The sequence below is a fragment of the Pipistrellus hanaki genome (genome assembly GCF_964339955.1).
Source record: "Pipistrellus hanaki genome assembly, chromosome: 1".
NCBI lineage: Eukaryota > Metazoa > Chordata > Mammalia > Chiroptera > Vespertilionidae > Pipistrellus > Pipistrellus hanaki.
Genome location: NC_140503.1, coordinates 189,914,061 through 189,937,148, shown reverse-complemented (window position 1 = coordinate 189,937,148; position 23,088 = coordinate 189,914,061). Strand labels below are relative to the sequence as shown.

Genomic DNA, 23,088 nt, shown 5'->3' with positions numbered 1-23,088 from the left:
TTTTTTAACAATTTCTTAGTGATTTCTTCCTCAGCACTCAACTGTCCTTTTGTTCTTTAATGTTTCTCTTTCATGGATGTCATGTTCATTGGAAGCTTGTTTAGACCAAGTTCATGGCCTTTAGGGCTTCCTCCACATGAATAGGAGTTCACTTTTTGAATAATAAGCATTTTATATGTCACAGGGGAAATCAGGATTTTAGAGATGCTAGGTGGGGCATGGCCAAAAAAAAAAAAAAAAAGATTGGGAACCACCGGTCTACACTGTCCACTATGGTAACCACATGTGGCTTTGGGGCATTTGAAATACAGCTGGCTGGTGTGTCCAAGGAGCTGAACTTTTACCGTATTTACTTTTAAGTAATTTAAATTAAAAGAGCCACATGTGGTTCATTGGCTGGTAGTTCACATATTGGACTGCACAGCCTTAAAGGACTCTGGAAGGTGGATTGCAGGTGCCCACATTTTTATAATATTTTGCCTATGTACTCACTTATATCCCTGGATCATAATTGTTTGTTTTATGTTTTGGCTACCTCACTGGGTTGTAAACTTTGTGTCTTACTCATCCCGCTATGATCATTTATGAGCACCTGGCCCGGCCCTCAGAGCTGCAAGTTGAATAATTAATGTAGGTTAAAGGGATGTGAGTTGGCATTTTCACCAGCATTATTGTCCTGGCTTTCTATCATCTAGTTTACCCTTCCTGGGGCATTGCTGTTATGACTGGCTTGATTCCCAAATCTTCAAATGAAGCTCCGACTGATCACTTTCCTCAAAGGAAATCACTTTTCTAGCTGATTATGTTGGTTATTTGCCTCTAAATATTAATTCTTTAAGTCAGCAATTTCCAACCTTTTTCATCTCATGGCACACATAAACTAATTACTAAAATTCTGTGACACACCAAAAAAAAAATGTATTTTTTGCTGATCTGACCTCCCCCTCTCCCCCCAAAAACATATAATTTTTATTCATCCACACCAGAAGGCTATTGTGTTGGCTGTTGTCATTTTTAATTTGGCAACCTAAGGGAAGCGAGGTCAGTACCCTCTATTAAATAGTCAACTATTGCATGTCGCAAAAGTTCTTGCAGCGCACTGGTTGAGAATTGTTGCTCTGAATGAATGGTGGTGCAGGGGGTAGAAAACTGCCCAGTACCTTCTTACCTTCCCCAACTGAACGAGCTGCCCTCACCCTGTGCACACGGCTGGCATTCTGAGAGCTCTGTCAGCATCATCCTGGGGACACTTTGGTCTCTCTCCTGTGTTTAATGCTCAATTTCCTATTTCTTGCCCTCTCCTCCTGAATTCTCTCTTCATTTGCTTGTTACATTGTCCAATAGCCTCCTTCCCAGGAGGGAAGATATATGGATAGATGTTTTATATATCTAAAATTATATTTAACCTGCCATTTCACTTAATTGGTAGTTTGACCAGGTTTAGATTGAGGTGTGTGTGTGTGTGTGTGTGTGTGTGTGTGTGTGTGTGTGTGTGTTGTGTTTAATAAGTTTGAAACCATACTGATCTCCAGTTCTGTGTTCTTATATGATCTGGGTTTTGGGGAGTTTTTTTTGTTTTGGTTTTATTTGGTTTTTTTCTGGAAGCCTGTACAATCTTTACTTTTCTCTGGAAATAACAAATGGCCCTTTTCCCCATCTTTTCAGTGTTCTATATACTTAACAACTGAAATATCACAATGTTGTATCACCACTTGAATCTATTTTTATCCACTTTGTTGGTCAGTTGGTAAGTGCTTTCATCTAGAAACTCGTGTCCTTCAGTTATGAGGATGTTTCTTATAATATTTTGTTGACAAAGTTTTCCCCACCCTTTGTTTGTTCTCTCTTTAGAGACCTCCAATTATATGGATATTGGACCTCCTGGATGGTCCTCTAATGTTTTCATCTTTTCTAGGTCTTTATTTCTTTTGCTACTTTATGTGAGATTTCTTCACCTCTTGCTTCTGGATTCTGTATTTAAAAGTTCGTTTTTGCTGTTTTATTTTAATTTCCAAGAGCTTTTTTGTTGCTGTTCTCTGTTTTTTGTTTTGTTTTTGTAAGAGAACGTTTATTTGATAAATGATAGAGTATAAAAAGTAATTCCTAAAAGAAATGGGCTTAGGAAACAAGTTATCGAGATACAGGAAAGGCCTGTAGAGCTTGGGAGTGAGGAGGCTAATGGTAACGTGCCTGGGAGGGAGAGCACACTGGTTCCTCTGTCCTAAGGGTTTTAAGGGTGGAGATTTTAGGGGAGGCCCCAGGGAGAAGCTCTCAATAGACTATTCAACAGGTGTTTTTTTTCTTTGTGGATGCAAGTGACATGATGAAAATTATTATTGTCAATTGTTTCGGTTTCTTCTCCCTCCTCTTTGTTTCCAGGGGTTTTCTTGTTGATTGGTTGGTTGGTTTCAATCTCTGTCTCTCCTGTGAGAGACTTTCCTCAGATGTCTGAAGAAGGTGAGAGGGCGGCTGCCAGCAATCTCAGAGTGAAGGGGCAGGAAGCAGGTGAGGGTCTCAGCATTTCATATTTACACACTTAACTACTTGGTTTGGAGTTCAGTACCCCTGCCCTTCGTTGTGTGTTCCCTAATGTGTTCTGGGTCCTGAAATCCGAGTATAGAAAAGGATTTAGGAACCAACTGCTTTTTTTTTTCTTTCTTTTTTTAATATATTTTTATTGATTTCAGAGAGAAAGGGAGATGAAGAGAGAAATAGAAAAATCAATGATGTGAGAGAACCCTTGATCGGCTGCCTCCTGCATGGGGATCGAGCCTGTGCCCTTGACCAGAATCAAACCTGAGACCTTCAGTCCACAGTCTGATGTTCTATCCACTGAACCAAACCAGTTAAGATCCAACTGCTTCTTAAACACCTTCTAAACTGTCCTGGTTTTAGACCTTCCCTCTTCATTCCTACATTCATAGTGCCTTTAAAGGTTCTACAGTCTATATTCAGCTAGTCCTTGGTTATCTACATTACTGATTTACTAGGTCAGTTACATCACATTCATGGGCCTTTTATATTTATATATATATATATATATATATATATATATATATATATATATATATATATATATATATTGTTTATTGATTTCAGAGAGGAAGGGAGAGGGAGAGAGAGATAGAAACATCAATGATGAGAATCATTGATTGGCTGCTTCCTGCACCCCCCTACTGGGGATCGAGCCTGAAACCTGGGCATGTGCCTTTGACCAGAATCAAACCCCAGGGCCCTTCAGACCACAAGCCAACACTCTATCCACTGTGTAAAACTGGCGAGGGCACATTCATGGACTTTCTGTTTTATCTCCTCTTTTGCTCTCTGTATAAGTTTATGCCCACTTTTTCTTTTAATGGAAGGTGGCTGGATATATTTGTTCTCTCTACCATTCTACTCCCCATCCATCACGTCAATTCAGTAAGCTAAATGCTGAATTCAGGATCTCTCAAATCCTGCACGTGGTTCTCCTTCCAGCTCTCCTGTTGATGAAACCACCATTCTTCCTGTCTGTCTGCCTCCAAAAATAAGAATATTTTAATATTCCTTCTTTTGTAACACAGATCCCTGCTTTCATGGATTTCTGGCATTTTTCCTCTTACAATTCAGTACATAGCAAAAATCCTACTTTGTATTCCTTTTTGAAGAAACAAAGATAATGAGATGCAATCATTGGAATCAAGGAACTTTCAGTGTAGTGTAAGGGGAGGGGGGTAGAAATTACTAAGAGATGATGAGGACTATGATAATGATAATGTTGATGATGAAGATAACAAAAAAAATCTTAGCTAACCTTGTAGAAATTATAGTTTGTGCCAACCACTGTGCTAGATCCTCTACTGTTCTTTCACTTAATCCTAACTACTCTTTGATAAAGGTACTTTTAATTGTCATTTTACACATAAGGAAACGGGTTCTGAGGCAACCAAATTTTTTCAGGGCCTTGTATATAATACATTCATAAATCAATGTGCTAAGAGAAACCAGGGACAGTAGAAAGTAATGTTTAACTTGAAAATCAATGAAAGCTTGAAAAAGTAGATTTCCAAATTTGTTTTTTCCTCTGGATTCTCTTAGATGGGACCACACACAGGATCTTTCATCTCTTCACTTAGTTCAAAGTGTTAACCTTAGCCAGTCTCTCTGTACCTCACCCTTTTCGTGTTCCCTGATGACTACTAGCAGGTGAGGCTTTCAAATATATTGCCATCATGCTGTCATTCACTGCTCAACAACCTACTCTCTTTACCAATCATGTCATGTTTGGTCTTCTAGCCTGTTTTCAAGAGCCTCAGTAAGCTGGTCATGTATGCCAAATCCATCCCCCATATCCGCAACATGGGTCCCCCCCATTGTCTTTTTACACAAGTTGTATTCTTTGCTACCCTTTTGCTTTTTAAATTTTATTTTTAAATTTATTTTTTATTGAATTTTAGAGAAAGGGGGAGGGAAAAAGAGAAAGCGAGGGAGAGATACATCAATGCGAGAGAAAATATCGATTGGTTGGCCTCCTGTATGCCGCTGAACTGAGGATGGAACCCAAAATCTGAGTATGTGCCCTGACAGGGAATCAAATCAGTGACCTTTTAGTGCACAGGATGGTGCTCAACCAACTGAGCCACACCAGCCAGAGCACTACCCTTTTGCTTTTACTAAAACTTTCCTCTTTGCCTAACTAATTTCTCATGGCCCCATTTCTCCATAAAAATTGGTGGGACAGTCCCAATTTTTTAACAATTTGTCCTGCGTCCCGAGGCATTTTAAAAAATCCTGGTTTTTGGCCAAAACTGGTTTGGCTCAGTGGTAGAACGTCGGCCTGCAGACTGAAAGGTCCCAGGTTCGATTCCGGTCAAGGGCATGTACCTTGGTTGCGGGCGCATCCCCGGTGGGGGTGTGTGCAAGAGGCAGCTGGTCGATGTTTCTCTCTCATCGACGTTTCTAGCTCTCTATCTCTCTCCCTTCCTCTCTGTAAAAAATCAATAAAATATATATATTTTTAAAAATCCCGGTTTTTGGAAAGAATGCAGGACAAGCTAGGGAACGGCGGGAGAACAGGAAGGGAATATACAGATTTCGGCAGCCATGTGGCTATTTAACCAGGATATGAATTTTATATTGTTTTTGTTAATTTTATAATGTTAAACTTTAATTATTAATAACAAATAATTATTGAGAACTGATTATCGAGAACTGCTTATCAAAGTATGCATTGTTGATCAGTTGTTAGAATTGTGGAATACGCACTGTCCTTACCAGGAACTAATGCTGCGACTGAACGCGTTTTTTTCTACAATTAATAAAGTGTGGACATCAGAAAAAGCACAATTAAGTGTTGAGACTTTGAAAGCCATTTTATGTGTGAAATATAATTTAACAAATTCTTGTGAAAAATTTCATGATCTTTTAAACAATGACAGCAATCTACTAAAAAAAATTCACTCAAATGAGAAATAGGCCAAAGAATAAAATAATACTATACATAATTTATTTATTTATTATATTTGTAAATTGTACTTATGTTGAAATTTTAAAAAATATATTACAATACTATTTTTGCATTCTATGAAAATTTTTGTTGCTCCATATAGACCAAATTTTTAATCAAGAACTCCACCCCCACCCCCAGTCAATGGTGTCCCGCTTTACCAATGTTAAAATCTGGTCACCTTACCATAAACTCTTTCTTGGCAGCCCAATCCCACTGGGCTTTCTTTTTCTCCCATGCTCCCGTGATGCTTAGCACTGATCAGCTGTACCAGTCATTGGGTCCTCAACACGTACAACCCAATGTAATGTTAATGCTAGCTTGTCCAACAAATTAGTCATGCACCTAAGGCACCGGAAAAGCAAGTGTGCCAAGAATAGTTTCTTTTAAAAGAATTTATTATTTCAAAAAATCATCCTAGGAAAAAAACAGGATTTCTTTGAAGTGTCTTTTTTTTATAGTTGTTTTTATTTTGATATCATGATCTTTACTATGCTTAGAGCTTGTAAAATTCTTACTCTGTCTCTGGATAGTGTTCATTTTCATCTTAGAAGGTTCTTGGGTAAATGGACCATATCTTACACATCTCTTGAGTATAATTGTACTCAAGGTAGAGACCCTCAATGAACATAGGATGTTTTTAACATCCTATGTCAACTTTTTTTAAAAGACATGCAATGTAATTCAGTGTGTGAAGAAATACAACATCTAGTTAAATAATGAAGCCAGGGCCCTTTCTTCCTCAGAGTTTATAGTCTAATGGAGGGAATGTTATATAAATGAGTTACTATCATACAAGGCATACAACGAGCAGACCCATCCAAGAGGTTGAAGGTCCTATAGAAAGTAAAAGAATAGAGTAGTTACCTTTATTTGGATTTTTTAAAATCTTCATGGAGGAAGTGGTGTGTGAAATAAGTTTTGAAGGATGAGTAGAATTTTGCAAAATATTGATGGGCATGGAGGCAAGCCAATGGGGGGAAAGCACATGTGCAAAGGCATAGAAACAGAACAATATGGGCATGTTTAGAAAATAGTGAAAAATCCAGATTGGCTGGAAATAGGTGTGGCTTAAGGAGTTTCAAAGATAACGCTAGAAAGCCAGAGGTGAAAGAAAGAGATGCTTAGCTGAGTTCACTAAAGACTGGTAGGCAATGCTTCTTAAGGCTCCTTAACAGGGGAATGGCTTGTAGGATAAGAATTTTTTTTTTAATTGAGTCTATAGATAGTGAATTATTCTAATAATTGATAAATTGGTAAAAGTTTACACATTTGTTTTACTTTCAAATTCTAGACATCATTTTCATTATAAGCAAAGCTATTTTCTAAACTATGTATTTTAACAAAATATTTTACATGTGTTCATTAAAACTTTATTGATGTGTCTCCAAGAAGCAAATATTGTATGTCTTCTTTTCTTTTCTTTTTTTTTTTTTATATTTTATTGATTTTTTACAGAGAGGAAGAGAGGGATAGATAGTTAGAAACATCGATGAGAAAGAAACATCGATCAGCTGCCTCTTGCACACCCCCTACCAGGAATGTGCCCACAACCGAAGCACATGCCCTTGCCCGGAATCGAACCTGGGACCCTTCAGTCTGCAGGCCGACGCTCTATCCACTGAGCCAAATGCCTTGAATTTCTTTCTGCTCAATTGAAACCTTACCCATCAGAGAAGAGACGTGTTGTCAAGTAATGTTTGTCAACAGTAATCAAGAGCAATAGCTTTGGGTTATTGAACAATTCCAGCATGGGCTAAATAGCTCACATGCTGTGCCATTTAAATCACGCTGCAATCTTATTTCATAGAAGAAATACTGGAGTTTGGGTAAATTGTTCATTGAAGGGTGAGTGTCAGGAGCTGGCGTGGTGACTTTAGAGCTTGTCTGCCTGGCTGACTGCTCCAGATCAGGATCTCCATCCCCCCTATCATGGCCTGGCCCCTCTGAGGAAACCCTCGCCTCTGTCACTTTGTTGATGCAATTGGCTGTTTCATGGAGGCACCTTGCAGTCCTCAATTTTCAACTTTTTTGTTGTTATAGGAAAAGAAGTTAAATTTCTAGAGAAACCTGATGGACAATCTTCACAACAGGTAAGCTGTTTTCTTGTTTTAATGCTGTGTGGGGAAAAGTCTATTCTTTCTACTACCCATTAAATTTTCCATTACTCGGTCTTTCACTACAGTTTTTAGTACCTAAAACATTAAAACCAGCAGGCAGAGTAAACCCCAAAGTCTGTATCTTTCTGGCCCATTCAGGTTTGAGTAGAACTCAGTTTCCTTTTTATTTCTGTTGTTTGGGGCTACAGTTCTCAGACCCGTGAGATCCAACTAGATCTTCACCCTGAAAGATTTTCAGTTATTCTGTCTCCCCAGGCAACGTGGGGTTTCCCCAATAAAGACCATCCCTCCCAAATAGTGACTCTTAAAGTGTGTTCCCAGGACTAACATCATCAGCCTCGCTTGGAACTTGTTAGAAATGCAGATTCTCGGGCCCCTTCCCAGGTCTGCTCAGTCAGAAGTCTAGGGGTAAGGATATTCTGGTGCACTCAAGGTTAGAAGCCAGGCCCTAGGATTGCAGACCTTCCCTTCTTTTATTTCTGAACTCTGGGTCTTTACCCCAAATCCCTTACCATTTCCATCTTCAGCCCGACATGGGGATGGGATCTGTTGTCCAGCTTACTCCTGTGGAACCAGCCTGTTCTCCCTCCTGGGGTCATGAAAGTAGCGTGTGCATTGACCTTGTTTGTCCCTGCAAATTCTAGCTAGTCAAACTGCCTCCTTGATGTAAAACCTTATCTACCTTTATCTTGCCTCATTAGAGGGTACATTTAAGAGAGAGGGTGTAAGAGGTGGCATTCCCACCTCCTTGCGATCCTGAGCTGGCACTGCATTCTACCTGGGGTGCTCCTTGGACCCCATCTGCACCATTATCTGCTCACCTTCGCCCACAAGCCTCTTCCAATCTTCCCAAGGTTACTCAGGCACTCCCCACCTTATGTCACATATGGTATAGCATTTCAATACAACACATTATGAGGCATGTCTTTGTGTATCTGTCTCCTTTTCTGGACTGTACACTCCTTCCAGATCCCTGGAATCAAGTCCAGTGCTTGGCACACCACATAGATGCTCAGAACATGTTTGTTGCATGGATGGATGACGGGCCTTTAACAGACAGGGAGGTCTTCTGCCTTTTTGTGTCCTAGTAACTGGTAGGGAGTCTAGTCTCCAGTAGGAACTTTACTCAGTCTTCTCAAATGCAAAATCTATTTTTACTTGAATTAAAAAAAACTTTGGGATCCCAATTCTGCACACCGGGAGTCCTCTACAGATACGGGACAGTCTGTGTTTTCTTGTCCTCTATTTTACCCTTCCAGCCCCGAGTCCACATTTATAAAGAAGGTGATTGGGTGATGCTGTGGGGTCCAGAGGGAGGAGCTGGGCCTTCGCACACCCCATATGCTCCTTCCTCTCCCAGCCTCTCCCGCAGAATTATTGTCCACACATACAGGTGGGAGAGAGAAACCCAGATCCCCCATTTGGGGGTTGATGAGCAGTCATTGCATCAAAAGAAGCCTAAATAGAATTGCAGGAGCCCACAGTGGTCTGGCCAGATGACTGGATAACCCTCATGGCCAGCTTACAGGGGACACTAATTGTCTCAAATATTTACCACATCACTCCCTCCTTAGCTTTGCTACATGGCAGAACACCTACACTATGTGTGTCCCAATTCTCGTGTTTCTGAGACCTTCCCCATATCAAGTCCCTCTCTTGAAATTACCATAGGTCAAGCATGTCAAACTCACAATAGATATTTTTGCAGCCCAGCCAATATAACAGTATGAGCAGTTATTTACAATTATGAAAGGAAATAAGTCCCGTGTCAGGTCCAGAATGACTGACATTCACCTTGGGTCAGTTTTGAAAGTAATCACTGCGAACAAGATTTCCCCCAATGTAGGAAAGATAGTAGCAGAGAAGAGATGCCAAGCGTCAGGAAGAAAACTTAATTTTATCATTGTTCTTGATCTTTATATATATGTGTGTGTGTATATATATATATATATATATATATATATATATATACACTATACTTTTCTAAATTAACCTACATTTCTAGGGAAATCAGAGATTTTGTTTTTTGGGGGGGTTTTTTTTTGTGTGTGTAGCCCACATAACTTTACACCTTGTTTATTTGGCCCCATGTTAGCCTTTGAGTTTGACATGCTTGCTGCCATAAATTAAATATTGTAACCACTATATACTGCCATCTGGTGGTGAATAGATAAAACCACACCTATCTGCTTTTTATTGCATAATCTACTGGACTCAGAAAACAGAACCTACCAAGACAGGTTATAGTAATACAATAGGAAATATTACATAATAGACGTAATTACATATTATATAATCAGAAAATGTTGACAATTAGTAGCAACAGTGCTAATAATAACCACACTGAACCACTTTGTAACTTTGATATCTATTTACTTAACTATAAAATTCTGGTTTCCACCTAACAGTATTAAGTTAAAGTGAACGAATACATGAAAGTTCTTAAAACAGTACTTGATGCAAAGACAATACTCAGATTTTAACTACTTACTATAGTTATTAATAAGCCCTGGCAGTGTGCCCGACATTTACAGTAAATGCCTTACATACTTTCCTCTCATTTAATGTTCCAAGTGATCCTGACAAACAGGAACTGTTATCAGTCTCGTTTTGCAGATTAGACAACTGATGCTCTCAGAGGCTAAGAAATTTGCCCAGGGCTCACCAACCTGATAAGGGGAGGAGGCAGAATTGGAACCCACAACTCTAAATTGTTCATTTAGCCACTCTGCTGACCTGCCTGTGTGGTGTGATGGATCTCCCACCCTACACATCTACCTCCACCCAACAGGGTGCCCTGATCTGGGTCCTCATCCCTCCCAGGGACCTCGCCGTGACACCCACTCTCTCCCCATCTCGGGGCTCCAGGGTCTGGGACACAGTTCCAGAGGAGATGGGCCAGGGAAAGGGAGGTGGAGGGGAGCTTTCTGCTGTCAGTCAGGATCGTGGGTCGGGTGAGTGTGGACTTGGGACCCAACACACCTCACTGGCAGCGCATGGGGTGTTGGCACACTGTGGAGCGGGGTTCCTACCTGCGAAGGGTCACGTTGGTGCCTGCCGGCAGTGGCGTTGTCAGGACTCAATGAGGTAACTGTGCTCCAGGCTGAGTTCCCTTCTTCCCGGGTCACTGTGGAGATCATTAGGTTCGATGCGGAAGAAAGCCTGGTGCCTGGTGCTGTGGACTCACTCCTCCTGCAGATAAAGAAAAGGGATCCAGAGATCCCCCAGCTTCCCCACGTCTCCGGGGCTGGTGACAGAGCTGGTGCCAGGACCCGCATGTCCTACACCCGGCTCAGACTTCAGGGGGTGTTTTCACCCAATGACCACATTACACATCCCCTTAGAGCACAGACTCCACCAGATGGTTAGGACTGTCATCCTGACAGCTGTTTTCCCCAACGTGTTCCACAAAACACAGGCTGTGTTGGTTGTTAATTGTATTTTATGGAACAAGAAAAGTTCTGGGCTCAAATAATTTGGGGAAGTACTAGGCTAGGCAGAGTGAAATCGTTCCTTTTTGAAACTATGAATGTGTTCATCTTTTTTTAAAATATATTTTATTGATTTTTTTTTTTTACAGAGAGGAAGGGAGAGGGATAGAGAGCTAGAAATATCAATGAGAGAGAAACATCGACCAGCTGCCTCCTGCACACCTCCCACTGGGGATGTGCCTGCAACCACTGTATGTGCCCTTGACCAGAATGAATCTGGGACCTTTCAGTCCGTAGGCCGACGTTCTATCCACTGAGCCAAACTGGTTTTGGCTGAATGTGTTCATCTTTATTCTCTCCTGTGCCCAAACCTGCTTGACCAAGGAACCCTTTCTTTAGGGGAGACCCACAAACACATCCCTGCACACAGATGGCCCATCAGAGCCAGTTCTAGGGGATGCCAACACCTGTATTGTAGACATCGGCTGCCACGAGTGCAAATATGGACCCTTTGAAGGTGATAAGGGCTCCACAGAGTCTGCAGGTTTCTCACAATCAATGAAGCTCAGGTTCTTTAGTAGAAAGGGAAGCACAGCAGGAAAATGTGGCGGGAGAGTTTGCAAAGCCTGCCGGGAAAGGAGGAACTGGCTCTGCTGAGGAGACAGATAGTCAAGAATGCATCTTCCTTTGCCAACCGGAGATTCAGCATGATCTGTGGAGGGGGCAGGCAGTCTTTCCTCTCCTTTATGAGCACCTGGTAGTTACTTTCATTCATTCCCCTCTGAGTCTGAGAGCTCAGTCCCCAGAATCGGCTCCCTAAATATTTGCCGACTTCACCTGCTGACCAGGTTACGTGCGATCCCAGCTATTTTCTATAAACACTGGCGAGTTGGGTTTTCAGCACGGAGCTGTACTTTCCACGTTTGGTTTTACTCTGTCTCTCTTCCAAGCACTTCGGCTCTGACAAACTAACCACTTCCCAGCAGCTGCCCTGAGAGCTCGCTGAACGGGACCCCTGAAGCGGAACATCCTTGACCTTGGGGTCACACACGGGAGGTTTGGCTGTTTGGCGGAGGGGGGGGGGGGGAGGCCAGGGTTCCTCCCATCTCTCTCAGCTCTTGCACTCGGCTTTTCCTTTTGGGCCACCATTCAGTACAGTGTGAGATTTGATCACAGGAAGGGTAGACTCTACAGGAATAATAACTTACAATATCCCATATGGCTCACTCACTCATTGGCACATGGCACTTGCCAGTCACTGCTTTGTTTCAATACCAAGATGAGGTGCTCCTTAGTATGAGCTGGCCTTGGGGCTGGGTGAGGCATTGCCTGCGAGGAGCCTGTGCTTAGTAGACAGCTGGCAAAACCCCAGCACTGGACGCTGATTCCCTCTTTACACGGGGCAGCCAGAAGGCAGGAGCTGTGCCTTCGAGGTGCAGGCCTGAGACTGCCTGTTAAATACTTAGGATGACAGCTACATTCAGAAAGGTCTATGGGATTTCGGTAAGCCTAACTACTGTCTTAGTTCTGTTTCTGAACTTTGTTTTATATAAAATTTTACGATAAAATCATTAAAATTAAAAAATAAAAGAATCTCCACATAACCTGTAACCAGAGTCCCCAAATGTTGGCATTTTCCACATTGAATATATTCTCTTTTCTGCACACACACACACACACATTTGTTTTTCTGAATTATTTTAACAAGTTACAGATCCCATGCTCTTTACATGGGAAATACTTTATTTTACTGTGTATTTCCTAAGAACAGGGCCATTGTCTTATATAGCCCCCAGTACAATCATCCAAATCAGGAAGGGAGCATTGATTTAATACTGTTAGCTAGTCTATACAGGCAGTCCTTTCCCGCTGGGGGAGCCTTTTCCTATATTCCCTTCACTTCCTGGTGACTTTCCAGTCGATTTCTGTCTGCCTAGCAGACTGGTGGCTCTCCCCTCTTGTCCCTTCTTCCCACCTCCACCCGCTCAGCCTTAGGGAACGGGGTTTCCCAGCAAGGAGACTTGCTAGGAACCGATGGGCCCTTGTCATGTCCATCTTCAAACGCCGGTCTGTGGAACGTCCACACCAAACCCAGGACAGAGTCAGCCCCCAGCGCGGACTCCGGAGCGGGCAGGTGCCAGCGCCGCTGGCCACGCCCCCTCATGGTGTTTGCTTTCCCCTGTGTAAACGGGAAAGATCTGCCCTTTGCTTCTCTGTTGCTTTTTCCTGCTCCAAAGAGAAAGCACATTTCCACGCTGCTCAGTCACAAAGGGCACCGGACAGCTGGCTTCTCACCCGAGAGCTAGCTGTCGCCAAAGCGGGACTGAGAAAGCAGACAGTCTGCCCACTCTTAGCTCAGACTTACTCCTTGGGAGTGTTTTTCCCATTTGCATCCACGGATCACGCAGGTAATGAATGGTGCTTCCTTTTTGCACCCAGCAATGGAGGACGCCTTCCTAAAAGCAAGGTATTGAAGTGGGGGTGACATGGAAAGAGAAATAACTTGTATTTGCAATTAGGAATCATCAAACAAGGACGAATCATTGGAGATAGGGGCAGGCCAGGCTCGGCTGTAAATACCTTAGTCCACCCCCCCCCCACCCCCCCTTTTCATCAGCCCTCACACAGCCTTGGAGGCCAGAGCTGGTCTCATTGAGCTTGGGAGAGGCCGGGAGCATGGCCCTCAGGCCGGGGACCAGGTCTGTAGGAAGCCCAGGTGGTGTGCCCTAGAGGGGCAGTGGGAGGAGAAGCCAGACTGGAAATTTGATCCCAAAAGGGGACAGTCATCAAAACATCCCTCACAATTTTTGGTTTTGAAGAAAAATATAGATCCTGTGGTTTTCGGGGGGGGGGGGGGGGGGGGTGTCTTAACAGCCACAGACGATGACGTGTGAATTCCGTAAGAGACAGGAGGTGCTGGCTGTTAAATCTCAGCAGGCATTGCATCACGTTGCTTATGTGGCCATGGCCACAGCCACCGCAGCAGAGGGTGCATCACCCAGCCTGACCAGGTGGACCCGAGTCAGTCTCCGGGTCGCTAGGAACACAGGGTGTCGCTCAAGACATGCCTGCCTTCCTGCCTTCCTCCCTCTCAGAAGGAAACCTCCCCCTGAGCAACTCCTGAACTCACCGTCCTAAAGCTGACCGCCCTGATAGTGTTCAGTGCTTGATATTTTACAGTTGCTTCAATCACGTTATTCTCACCCACCGTCTGCCCTCTCTCAAACACTTAAAAACTTTGGAGGGGGGGTGTTGGAGAAGGGGGGGACCTTTCCTGGCTGATTTTTTTTTTTTTTTTTTTAAACTAGAGACCAAGGTAAACAAAGGTAGTGCTAGCACGGATGGGCAGGATTTCAGAGCAGGGTGTGGACCGGAAGGGGGGAAGGGAGGACAGGAGGTGCATGTGGCACTTTTCATGCCATCTGTCCAGCTAATATACGAAACATTCGTAGGAAATGGGCATGCAGAGGGAGCAGAGGTCGGAAACAAAGCCTGGGGGTCATTTACCTGAGAGTGCCTTGAAGGAGGACAAGCTTGCACACACATATTCCCGGGCCAAGCCCCCAGTGGCGTCTCTGCCTGTCCATCCTCTGTTGCCCTGGGGGTTTGGTCTTTCCATCGGTGCCACGTTGGTAGAAATATACCATTTGGCTCGTGTGCCAGAAGCAAGCCTTCCTCGGTGCTGTTAATGCTATCGTGCGTCTGTGTACGTCATGGCTCCTACACTAATCTTCCTTAGGGACAAGGCCTCAATTTTTTTAAATTTTTATTTATTTATTTATTTTTTAAGCATGCTGTATCCACCAGAGCTGAATAATAAGCAGATGCTTAGTATGAATATTAACTTGTATAATCTCCCCCCCCCCCCCCCCCGCCCCCGGCAACACCATGCACTGGTATATTATTATCCCCATTTACTTAGTACCGAAAATAGCTGCGGCCCTGCCAAAACCGGTTTGGCTCAGTGGTAGAGCATCGGTCTGCGGACTGAAGGGTCCCGGGTTCGATTCCGGTCAAGGGCATGTACGTTGGCTGTGGGCAAATCCCTGGTAGGGGATGTGCAGGAGGCGGCTGGTCGATGTTTCTCTCTCATCAACATTGGCTCTCTATCTCTCTCCCTTCCTCTCTGTAAAAAATCAATAAAATATATTAAAAAAAAAAAAAAATAGCTGTGGCCCTGAGTCACACAGCCAGTCAGAGGCAGAGCTAGGCTCTGAACCAGGTGAGCCAGGCCGCTCTCCCCATCTCCCATCTGTGATCACATCCGCCAAGGTGTGTTTGATTGGTTGGTTTCGGTCCTAGGAGGCAGCACTCACAAGTTGCAGAGGTTAGGATGTGGCCGTTTTGGGGGGTGAGGCATCTTTAGCCTCCATAGGAGGTTATTTGTGGATTGGATTTATCAATGTCAACCTAGTCTAGTGGTCAGCGAACTGCGGCTCTCGAGCCACATGCGGCTCTTTGGCCCCTTGAGTGTGGCTCTTCCACAAAATACCACGGCCTGAGCGAGTCTATGTTGAAGAGGTGGCGTTAGAAGAAGTTTAAGTTTAAAAAATCTTGCTCTCAAAAGAAATGTCAATCGTTGTACTGTTGATATTTGGCTCTGTTGACTGATGAGTTTGCCGACCACTGACCTAGTCCCTTGTAGCCAACTGGCCGGTCTGTACTATTGAGAAAACGCCGGATGTTTTCTTTGCGGTGAAAGGCTTGTGAGGCAGCATCCTGGGAAATCCTTTCGTGACTAGAGGCAGTAACCCCATCAACAGCGAGGGATCTCTCTCTGTTTCCAGTGCCCGCATCCTGTGGACACAGAGGGACGGGGGCTATGGCTTGTCTTTGAGAAAGTCGCAAATATTCAAAATGGAGAATGACTCAAAGGAAAGACCAGAACAATGTCACCGGTTTCCCGTGCAGAGAAGGTTTTATTCAGGGGGCAGTTTGCAGGGGGGAAATGCCACGTTGGGAAAGGCGGGAGACGGGGCAGGTGAGAAATGGAAGAAGCACAGACCCTGCCTGCCACCAGGAAGCCCACTTGGACTGCAGGAGTGGAGGCCACGAATCATGGCCAGCATCCACCCTGCGATGGGAAGGGCAGAGCAGGCGCAGGTGTGTCTGGCTGAAGCTTGTGATGACGACACGGCTCTCAACTCCTAGGGTCTCTAACGTGGAACACGTGGGTCAGCTGCCTCGTCCTGAACTCCTTGAAGACTGGAGCAGCTCATCCCTGGCACTGACACCTCCCCTCCCTCTTACACCTCCTGCTGCCCCCTGGTTAGGCCCCCGTGTCCCCCAAAGAAGGCAGTGGAATAGGAAAAGCACAAGCCCTCCTTTCTGTCCCCACTGTTTTCAACCAGTGTTTCCTCATTTGCAAAATGCAAATGGCATACGAAACTCCCAGCGCTGGGGAAAGGGTCTGGCACACAGACAAGTATCAGTGAATGTCTGAGAGCTCGGAACCGGTGATTGCCGATACACCAAGGCATTCCGGGGCCTCCCTGGCCCACGTGTTATCTTCCTGCCAAAAACTGCGGCTCCACTAACTTGTGAGTAGCCAGGAAAGAAAAAGCAAGCCTCACTGATATTAAAATGTTACTCACTGTGTTTTCTCCCTTTTAGGTTTTCTTTCCCAGATGATAACGAAAAATAATCCAGATGGGGTGCAGGTGCTGCAAAATGATACACAGGTAACGTTGGGGGGAAATGCCTCATTCGAATGGAGAGGTCGGGGTTCCCGCTGAGGGAACCTCCCTCTTACAGACCCTGCGCTGATTCTGCGTTTATCTCGTTGGGGCGTGAGAGCATGGCCAAGACATTAAGGATTTGGAACTGCTCTGATGTCATGTAGGAGGACCTGTGGCCTAGATATTAAACCCCCGTTTTTGTTGCTGTTCCCTTCTCAGAGATGGCGGGAACTCCATCAGTCTCTGAGACTGAATTTGGTTTGGGCTGAATTTACATCTCTCCAAGGAGTAATGCAAAGCAAAGCTTCAGTTTGGGTGGGAGCCTGAACTGGCATGCTGACAATACATCGCCCTGGTCACATATGTGCTTTTATTTTATTTTATTTTTTAATATATTTTATTGACTTTTTACAGAGAGGAAGAAAGAGAGAGAGTTAGAAACATCGATGAGAGAGAATCATCAATCAGCTGCCTCTTGCACACCCCCCACTGGAGATGTGCCTGCAACCAAGGTGCATGCCCTTGACTGGAATCGAACCTGGGACCTTTCAGTCCACAGGCTGACGCTCTATCCACTGAGCCAAACCGGTTTTAGCACATATATGCTTTTAATTCTTTCCAGATTCTGTCCCAGAATGTGGGTAATAGGAACAGAATTCTCTATAAAATAAAGGCGGGAGGGAATTAACTAATGATTTTGCTTCCTTAAACTAATTTATGTGTTATTATAGTTCTATTCCATATCTATCTACATGTACATATTATTTTCCATTTGTAAGTATATACACAACACATACATGTGTAAATGTTACTCCACCGTAATCATAATATGATGTTACACTTTACAAACAATATTTATTAGAAGTATCTTTCATGCTAGTCCAGACTTCCTATTTATCCTTTTGATGACTGTATAATATCCCATCGAGGGGACGGTCCATCCATACTTAACCAGATAGTTCCCTGATTCTGCACATTTCTTTTCTTTCTACTTACTTTTTTTTTTTTTTTTTTGCTTGTTTTCAAATTCCATGAACTTTGTTCTGTACCTTCTTCCCATCTTCTTTTGAATCTTTTCAAGATCTATTTCCAGTGACAGAACATTTTATGCCAACTCTATCTATTTGATTTAGGCGCACATACAACCTTACCTACATTAACTAAACACAGACATCCACAGGAAGAGAAGCAGCAGAGCCTGTCGCAGAAATTACTAATCATGGAAGTTGGTGATTCATAAAGTGGTGAACAAATAAAAGATAATCTGACTGGTCTTCATTGTTCTCGCCCCCAGCTATCTCTTCGACCCAGTTCAAGTGCCCTCCCCGGGCTACGTCAACGAAGTGAGCAGCTGCAAGCTGGACGAGGAGGACACCTTGAAACTGAAAGGCAAACAGAGCGGCGAGGTCCCGGTGCACAGAAATGACCTCCAGCGGGAGGGCTTGAGGAGGACGGGGAGCAGAGGCAGGAGGGCTGGGCCGCAGGAGCCCTGCTGGCCTCCCCAGGGGCCGCCCCCTCCGGGGGACACGGGAGGCGGCCCCTGTGCGGACAAGACTGGTGGTGCCATCAATGGCATCGGGCCCGCCGGGGACCCTGGGCCCGCCCAGGATGGCACGGGCTCCTGGGCCAGCACCGCCAACAGCGTGCCCCCAGCTCACCCCTTCCCGGAAAGAGGGGGCGCCGGGGAGACGGACCCTTCGCTGGGTGATACCCGGGTCGTCTGGGATGGAGTCTCCAGAGTTACTCCCGAGGCTGAGTGTCCCACCGGGGACGTGCCGGACCCTGTCCCCCGGATACCGGCCCCGGACTACCCTCCACACCAGGGCCCGGCTGGAGACCACGTGGATCACGGGGGGAAAGAGGAGGTTCTCCAGGGCCACCCCGAGGAGGAGGAGCAGGAGGAGCGCCCGGAGGAAGCGCGCCCAGGCGCGGGGGAGCAGGGGCCGGACCTGCCCCTCGCCTTCCCGGGGAAGAGGAGCTGGGGTTCGGGGAAGAGGAGCTGGGGTTCGGTAAACGGGGCCGTGGCCGCAGAGGCCCTGAGCGTCCACCTGGAAGAAGGGGACCCCACTCCGGTGGCCGATGGGAGGAGCGGGCGGGAGGACGCCCACAGCAGCGCCCCCGGAGGCGGGGAGGCGGAGGAGGAGGAGGAGGAGGAGGACGCGGAGGTGGCCGAGGCCCTGGCGGCTCTGGCCGCGGCCACTGCCGGGGAGGATGTGGACGACGCGGATTAGGGGAGCGGGTTTGCAATGGAGCTGGTGTCACCAGGGGCGTCTTCGGGGGGTGATGGCTCCGCAGAGCCGAGCTGGATCTGCAGCCCTGCCTGCTGTTTACGGCCAGCCTCGTGCTGATGGTGCAGCGCCTGCCGGTGCACCGCTACGTCCACACTGAGCGCGCCCCTGTGCGGACGGCCCATCACTCAGGACACTGGGACAGAAAGCAGAGCGGGCCGAAACTGGTTTGGCTCAGTGAATAGAGTGTCGGCCTGTGGACTCAAGGGTCCAGGGTTCAATTCCGGTCAAGGGCATGTACCTTGGTTGCGGGCACATCCCCAGAAGGGGGTGTGCAAGAGGCAGCTGATGGATGATTCTCCCTCATTGATGTTTCTAGCTCTCTAGCCCTCTCTCTTCCTCCCTGTAAAAAATCAATAAAATATATATTTAAAAAAGAAAAAAGCAGAGCGGGCCATGGTGCCGCTGTCTGGAAATTACCCACAATCCTTCCCCCCCCCCCCCCCCCCCCCAGTCCCCACAACATCTGGTACAGCTGTCCCTGAGCACCCTCTCAGTCCCAGCACTTCAGCCCAGAGTCTGTGGGACTGTCCCGTTGTTTTTGTTGTTGTGAATCATCACCAAGTGATATATTTTTCCATTGATTTTTAAAGAGAGTGAAAGGGGAAGGGAAAGAGCAAAAGGGAGAGAAACATCCGTGTGAGACATATCCATTGGTTGGTGGCCTCCTGCAGGCCCCCCGCAGGCCAGAATCCAACCTGCATCCCAGGTACATGCCCTTGACAGGGAATAGAACCTGTGAACCTTTCATGCCGCCTGCCAGAGCCACCCAGCCGGGGCTGGACTGGCAATTCTTTTCTCTTGCGTTCGAGAGCCAAACGTTGGCCACAACCTGGAAGAGGGAACTACCCCCACTTAAAGTGCCTACTGTGTGGCCAGAGCATGGCTGCATTCAGGGACAAGCACCCAGGGAACTCGTGACTAACCGCTTGTTTGACAGGAGGTAAGCTCAGCGGCATTGAGGGAGGAACTGAACAGTGGTTAGTCGTTGGCTGTGACATTAAGGCACCTTGACCTTAACTTTTTTTATATTACTTTTTAATCTCCTTTGGGATTGGGGAGGCTGTTTGAAACTTCTTATGTCATGTTTGGGTCTGAAGTGTATGAGATTTGGAACAGTGAAGAGATATTATAGAGTATTTTATGCCATTTAATGCCTGATTCTGATTAAAATATAACAACCTATGTGGTTGCCTGTATTAATTCAATGGCGCTTCTAATATCCCCAGGTGGAGTGTCAGTGACCTTTGATGGTGGTTGTTTGTGCGTTTGTTTTTTTATTTAAAGAGCCAGGCTTCTAAATCACACTTGTGGAGGAGACCAGGGTACTTTGCTGAGTACCGATTCTTGACAACATGACTACCTGTGCCTTAAGGATAAATGAGTCCTCTTGGGGTTTTCACCTTCTAATTTACAAAAACAAGGACAGCCACTCTGACAAGGCTCGATGGGGAATTTATAGGATGGTCAAGACTATCTAGAAAAATATAAACATGGAAGATGCTTTAGTTTGGTATTAACAGGTTCTGAAATCTGACTGACCTTGGTTTGATTTCTGACTTTGCCATGTGACCTCGGGCAAGTAATTTATCTCTTCTATTTGCCTCTCTGTTAAGTGAGAATAGTATGTATCTGTAAAGATACAAGTTAAGCAATGCTTAGCACAATGCCTGTGCTAAGGGCACTCAGTAAAATAAGTCTTCTTAGTTAAAAACCTCCTTTAAACAAATTTTTACACCCTCACAACTGAAAATGTTAATTCTGTGAAGTATATACAATGTCAACATGCATTTTGGTCGTTATTGAACATAAAACATGATTTCTGAGCCTTCTAGCATCTTCAAGGATGGTACCCTAAGAAATAAAGACATCCATTACCCTGTGTTTGTATGGTGACAAGCCACCTCTACACACAAGGTTAGTCAGAACCTCTTAAAGGTAAACTGTTGGCATCGTTAATGCATGTGTTTGCTTTTGTGTTTAGTACACCAAACGCTTAATATTTCAGAGAGTTTCCTTCAACAGTTTCCCACGTGCATCTGCTGGGACGAGGTCCAGCTGCATGTAAGAAATGGCTTCTAAAGATAGAGCTTTGTTTACCTCTTATGTCACAAGTCTGGGGGTAGCATTTAGGGCTGGTAGGGTATTCCACAGTATCAGTGACTCATGCTCCTTCTATTGTCTTGGCTTCCTTCTCAAGATCACTGTGTGGTCCGTAATGGCTGCTGGTTGCTTTCCATGTAGGAAAAAAGAATAAGGACAGCCATTCTGACATGGTTCACCCCCTCTCTATTAGGGATCCCCTAGAAGGATAATCCAGCCTTCCTACTTATTCCTCATTGGTCAATATCAGTCATGTGGCCACACCTAGCTGCAAGAAAGGCTAAGAAAACGTAGCTTGTGTGCATGGCTTTCCCTAAGAAATTCCGGCTTCAGTCACTCAGGGGGGAAATGACATTGAGTTTTGAGGTGGTCAGCCTTCAGTCTTGGCACATCAGGTCTCCGAAGCACAGGAGCCTGGGATAGAGCTAGTTATCAAGGGGTTAACATTGTATTAGCACTTAGTATAATGCAGACGAAGGAGGACTGGGCAGCTACAGCTATCTCACTTCCCCCCTGACATCTCTATCAGAAGGCAAAAGGAAGGAAATTCAGATTGGGGGTGGGGGTGGGGGGAAATGAGGGGCCTTAGTACAGACAGCCTCTTCCCCTTGAACAGAAACCCACTTCTGCATATATATCTGATTTTCCATTTTAGGACTGTTGTCAATATTTCGCCACGACTAACAACACTGCTAAGTGTTAAGTATTCTTTTTCTGCAAAATAATTGCTTGAAAAGGTTAACGGATGACCAAGAGTTTCAAGTGTTTTGGTGGTGTTTTTTTTAAGCAATCTGGCCCCTTTGGTCTTTGCCCCGGTATCTAGACTCCACCAGAGATGTCAGAGCAAGTCAAGACCTTTAGGCTGGAAAAGCACTGCAGACTTAGCTTTATCCGCCGGGTGGTCTGCTGCTGCCTGCGCGTCCTGCTCTGTGCCGTGTCTTCCTTCTGGAGCCGGTGCCATGACTGATCAGAAAGTATGCCCACAGGCGTGAGCCTGTCCAACACGCTCGGGACCACGTGAAAGTTCAGACTCGCTCTGGATGTCAGGCCCCGGCCAAGGTGAGGAGTGGACACCACACAACAGTTCGTGATCTCCACAAACCACACCAAGTGGGTAGTTACCATGCTAACGCTTGATTTTTTTAAAAAAAATAATTCTCTATTGTTGAAAGTATTATATTATGTACGTCCCCTTTTGCACCCCTTTGACCCGCTCCAGCCTGCCCCCACTCCCTGCCCCACGTCTTCAGCACCCTCTTGTCCATGTCCATGGGTTATGCATATCAGTCAAAGACCTGTATGCACACATGCATAACTTAAAGGCTTGATTTTGAATGAAGATCAAACATACAGGTTTCTTGAGTGAGGAAGTGGTATTTCTCTTTGTTCTGGAGGAAGCTGGACTATTATAACAATAGGAAAGCAAATCCTTTCTCCAAGGCAGACAGACAGTGGCACATTGTTCTGTCTAACCAGATCCCCAGTATAAGGAAGGGAACTTGAGGCTTCTCGGAGTCACCCTTGTGTCTGGGCTGGTAGTGCTGGCCATTCATGTTTCCCTCTCTCCACCTCAGCCTGCCTCTGATCCGGGGCACCCTCATCTCGCCTTTTGAGTCTGATGTTTAGGAGGCTTCTGATTTTCTGCTTTTAAGCATTTTTTGGAATAGTTGATATAAAGCGAGGATAAAATATGACTAAGAGATGGGAAGGTAGACAAAGAATTTCACTCACCTCCCTTATCAAAACTACACAGTCCACACTAACAGATGTGGAGACAGTTGGTGGACAGGCTGATTGGAATATTTCTTTAGTCTGGATCTTGCTCCTTTATAAGCAAAACCATAACATTGTCTTATGACATTAGTTACCAACTTAAAAAAAATCCCACAAAAATAATTGCATTTCCAGAATGACAAATATTTTTCTCCTTTTTCATTCTTCAACTAGTCCTAAGGCTATGGAGAATGGTGTTAGTAAGCCTTG

The 23,088-nt window shown here is 45.1% G+C and overlaps 1 protein-coding gene across 4 annotated transcripts in view; it reads left to right on the top strand.

The window, feature by feature from the left end:
- PGCKA1 (PDCD10 and GCKIII kinases associated 1) overlaps positions 1 to 20,187 on the top strand; it is a 69,220-nt gene extending 49,033 nt beyond the window's left edge. For all 4 annotated transcript variants that reach the window (XM_084901162.1, XM_084901164.1, XM_084901165.1 and 1 more), the window contains exons 2-4: positions 7,529 to 7,578; positions 16,650 to 16,717; positions 18,009 to 20,187. In XM_084901162.1, the coding sequence (XP_084757288.1) occupies positions 16,686 to 16,717; positions 18,009 to 18,945 (969 nt within the window). In that variant the 5' untranslated portion in view covers positions 7,529 to 7,578; positions 16,650 to 16,685 and the 3' untranslated portion in view covers positions 18,946 to 20,187. The remainder of the gene's footprint in view (positions 1 to 7,528; positions 7,579 to 16,649; positions 16,718 to 18,008) is intronic.
- Positions 20,188 to 23,088: the final 2,901 nt, after the last annotated feature.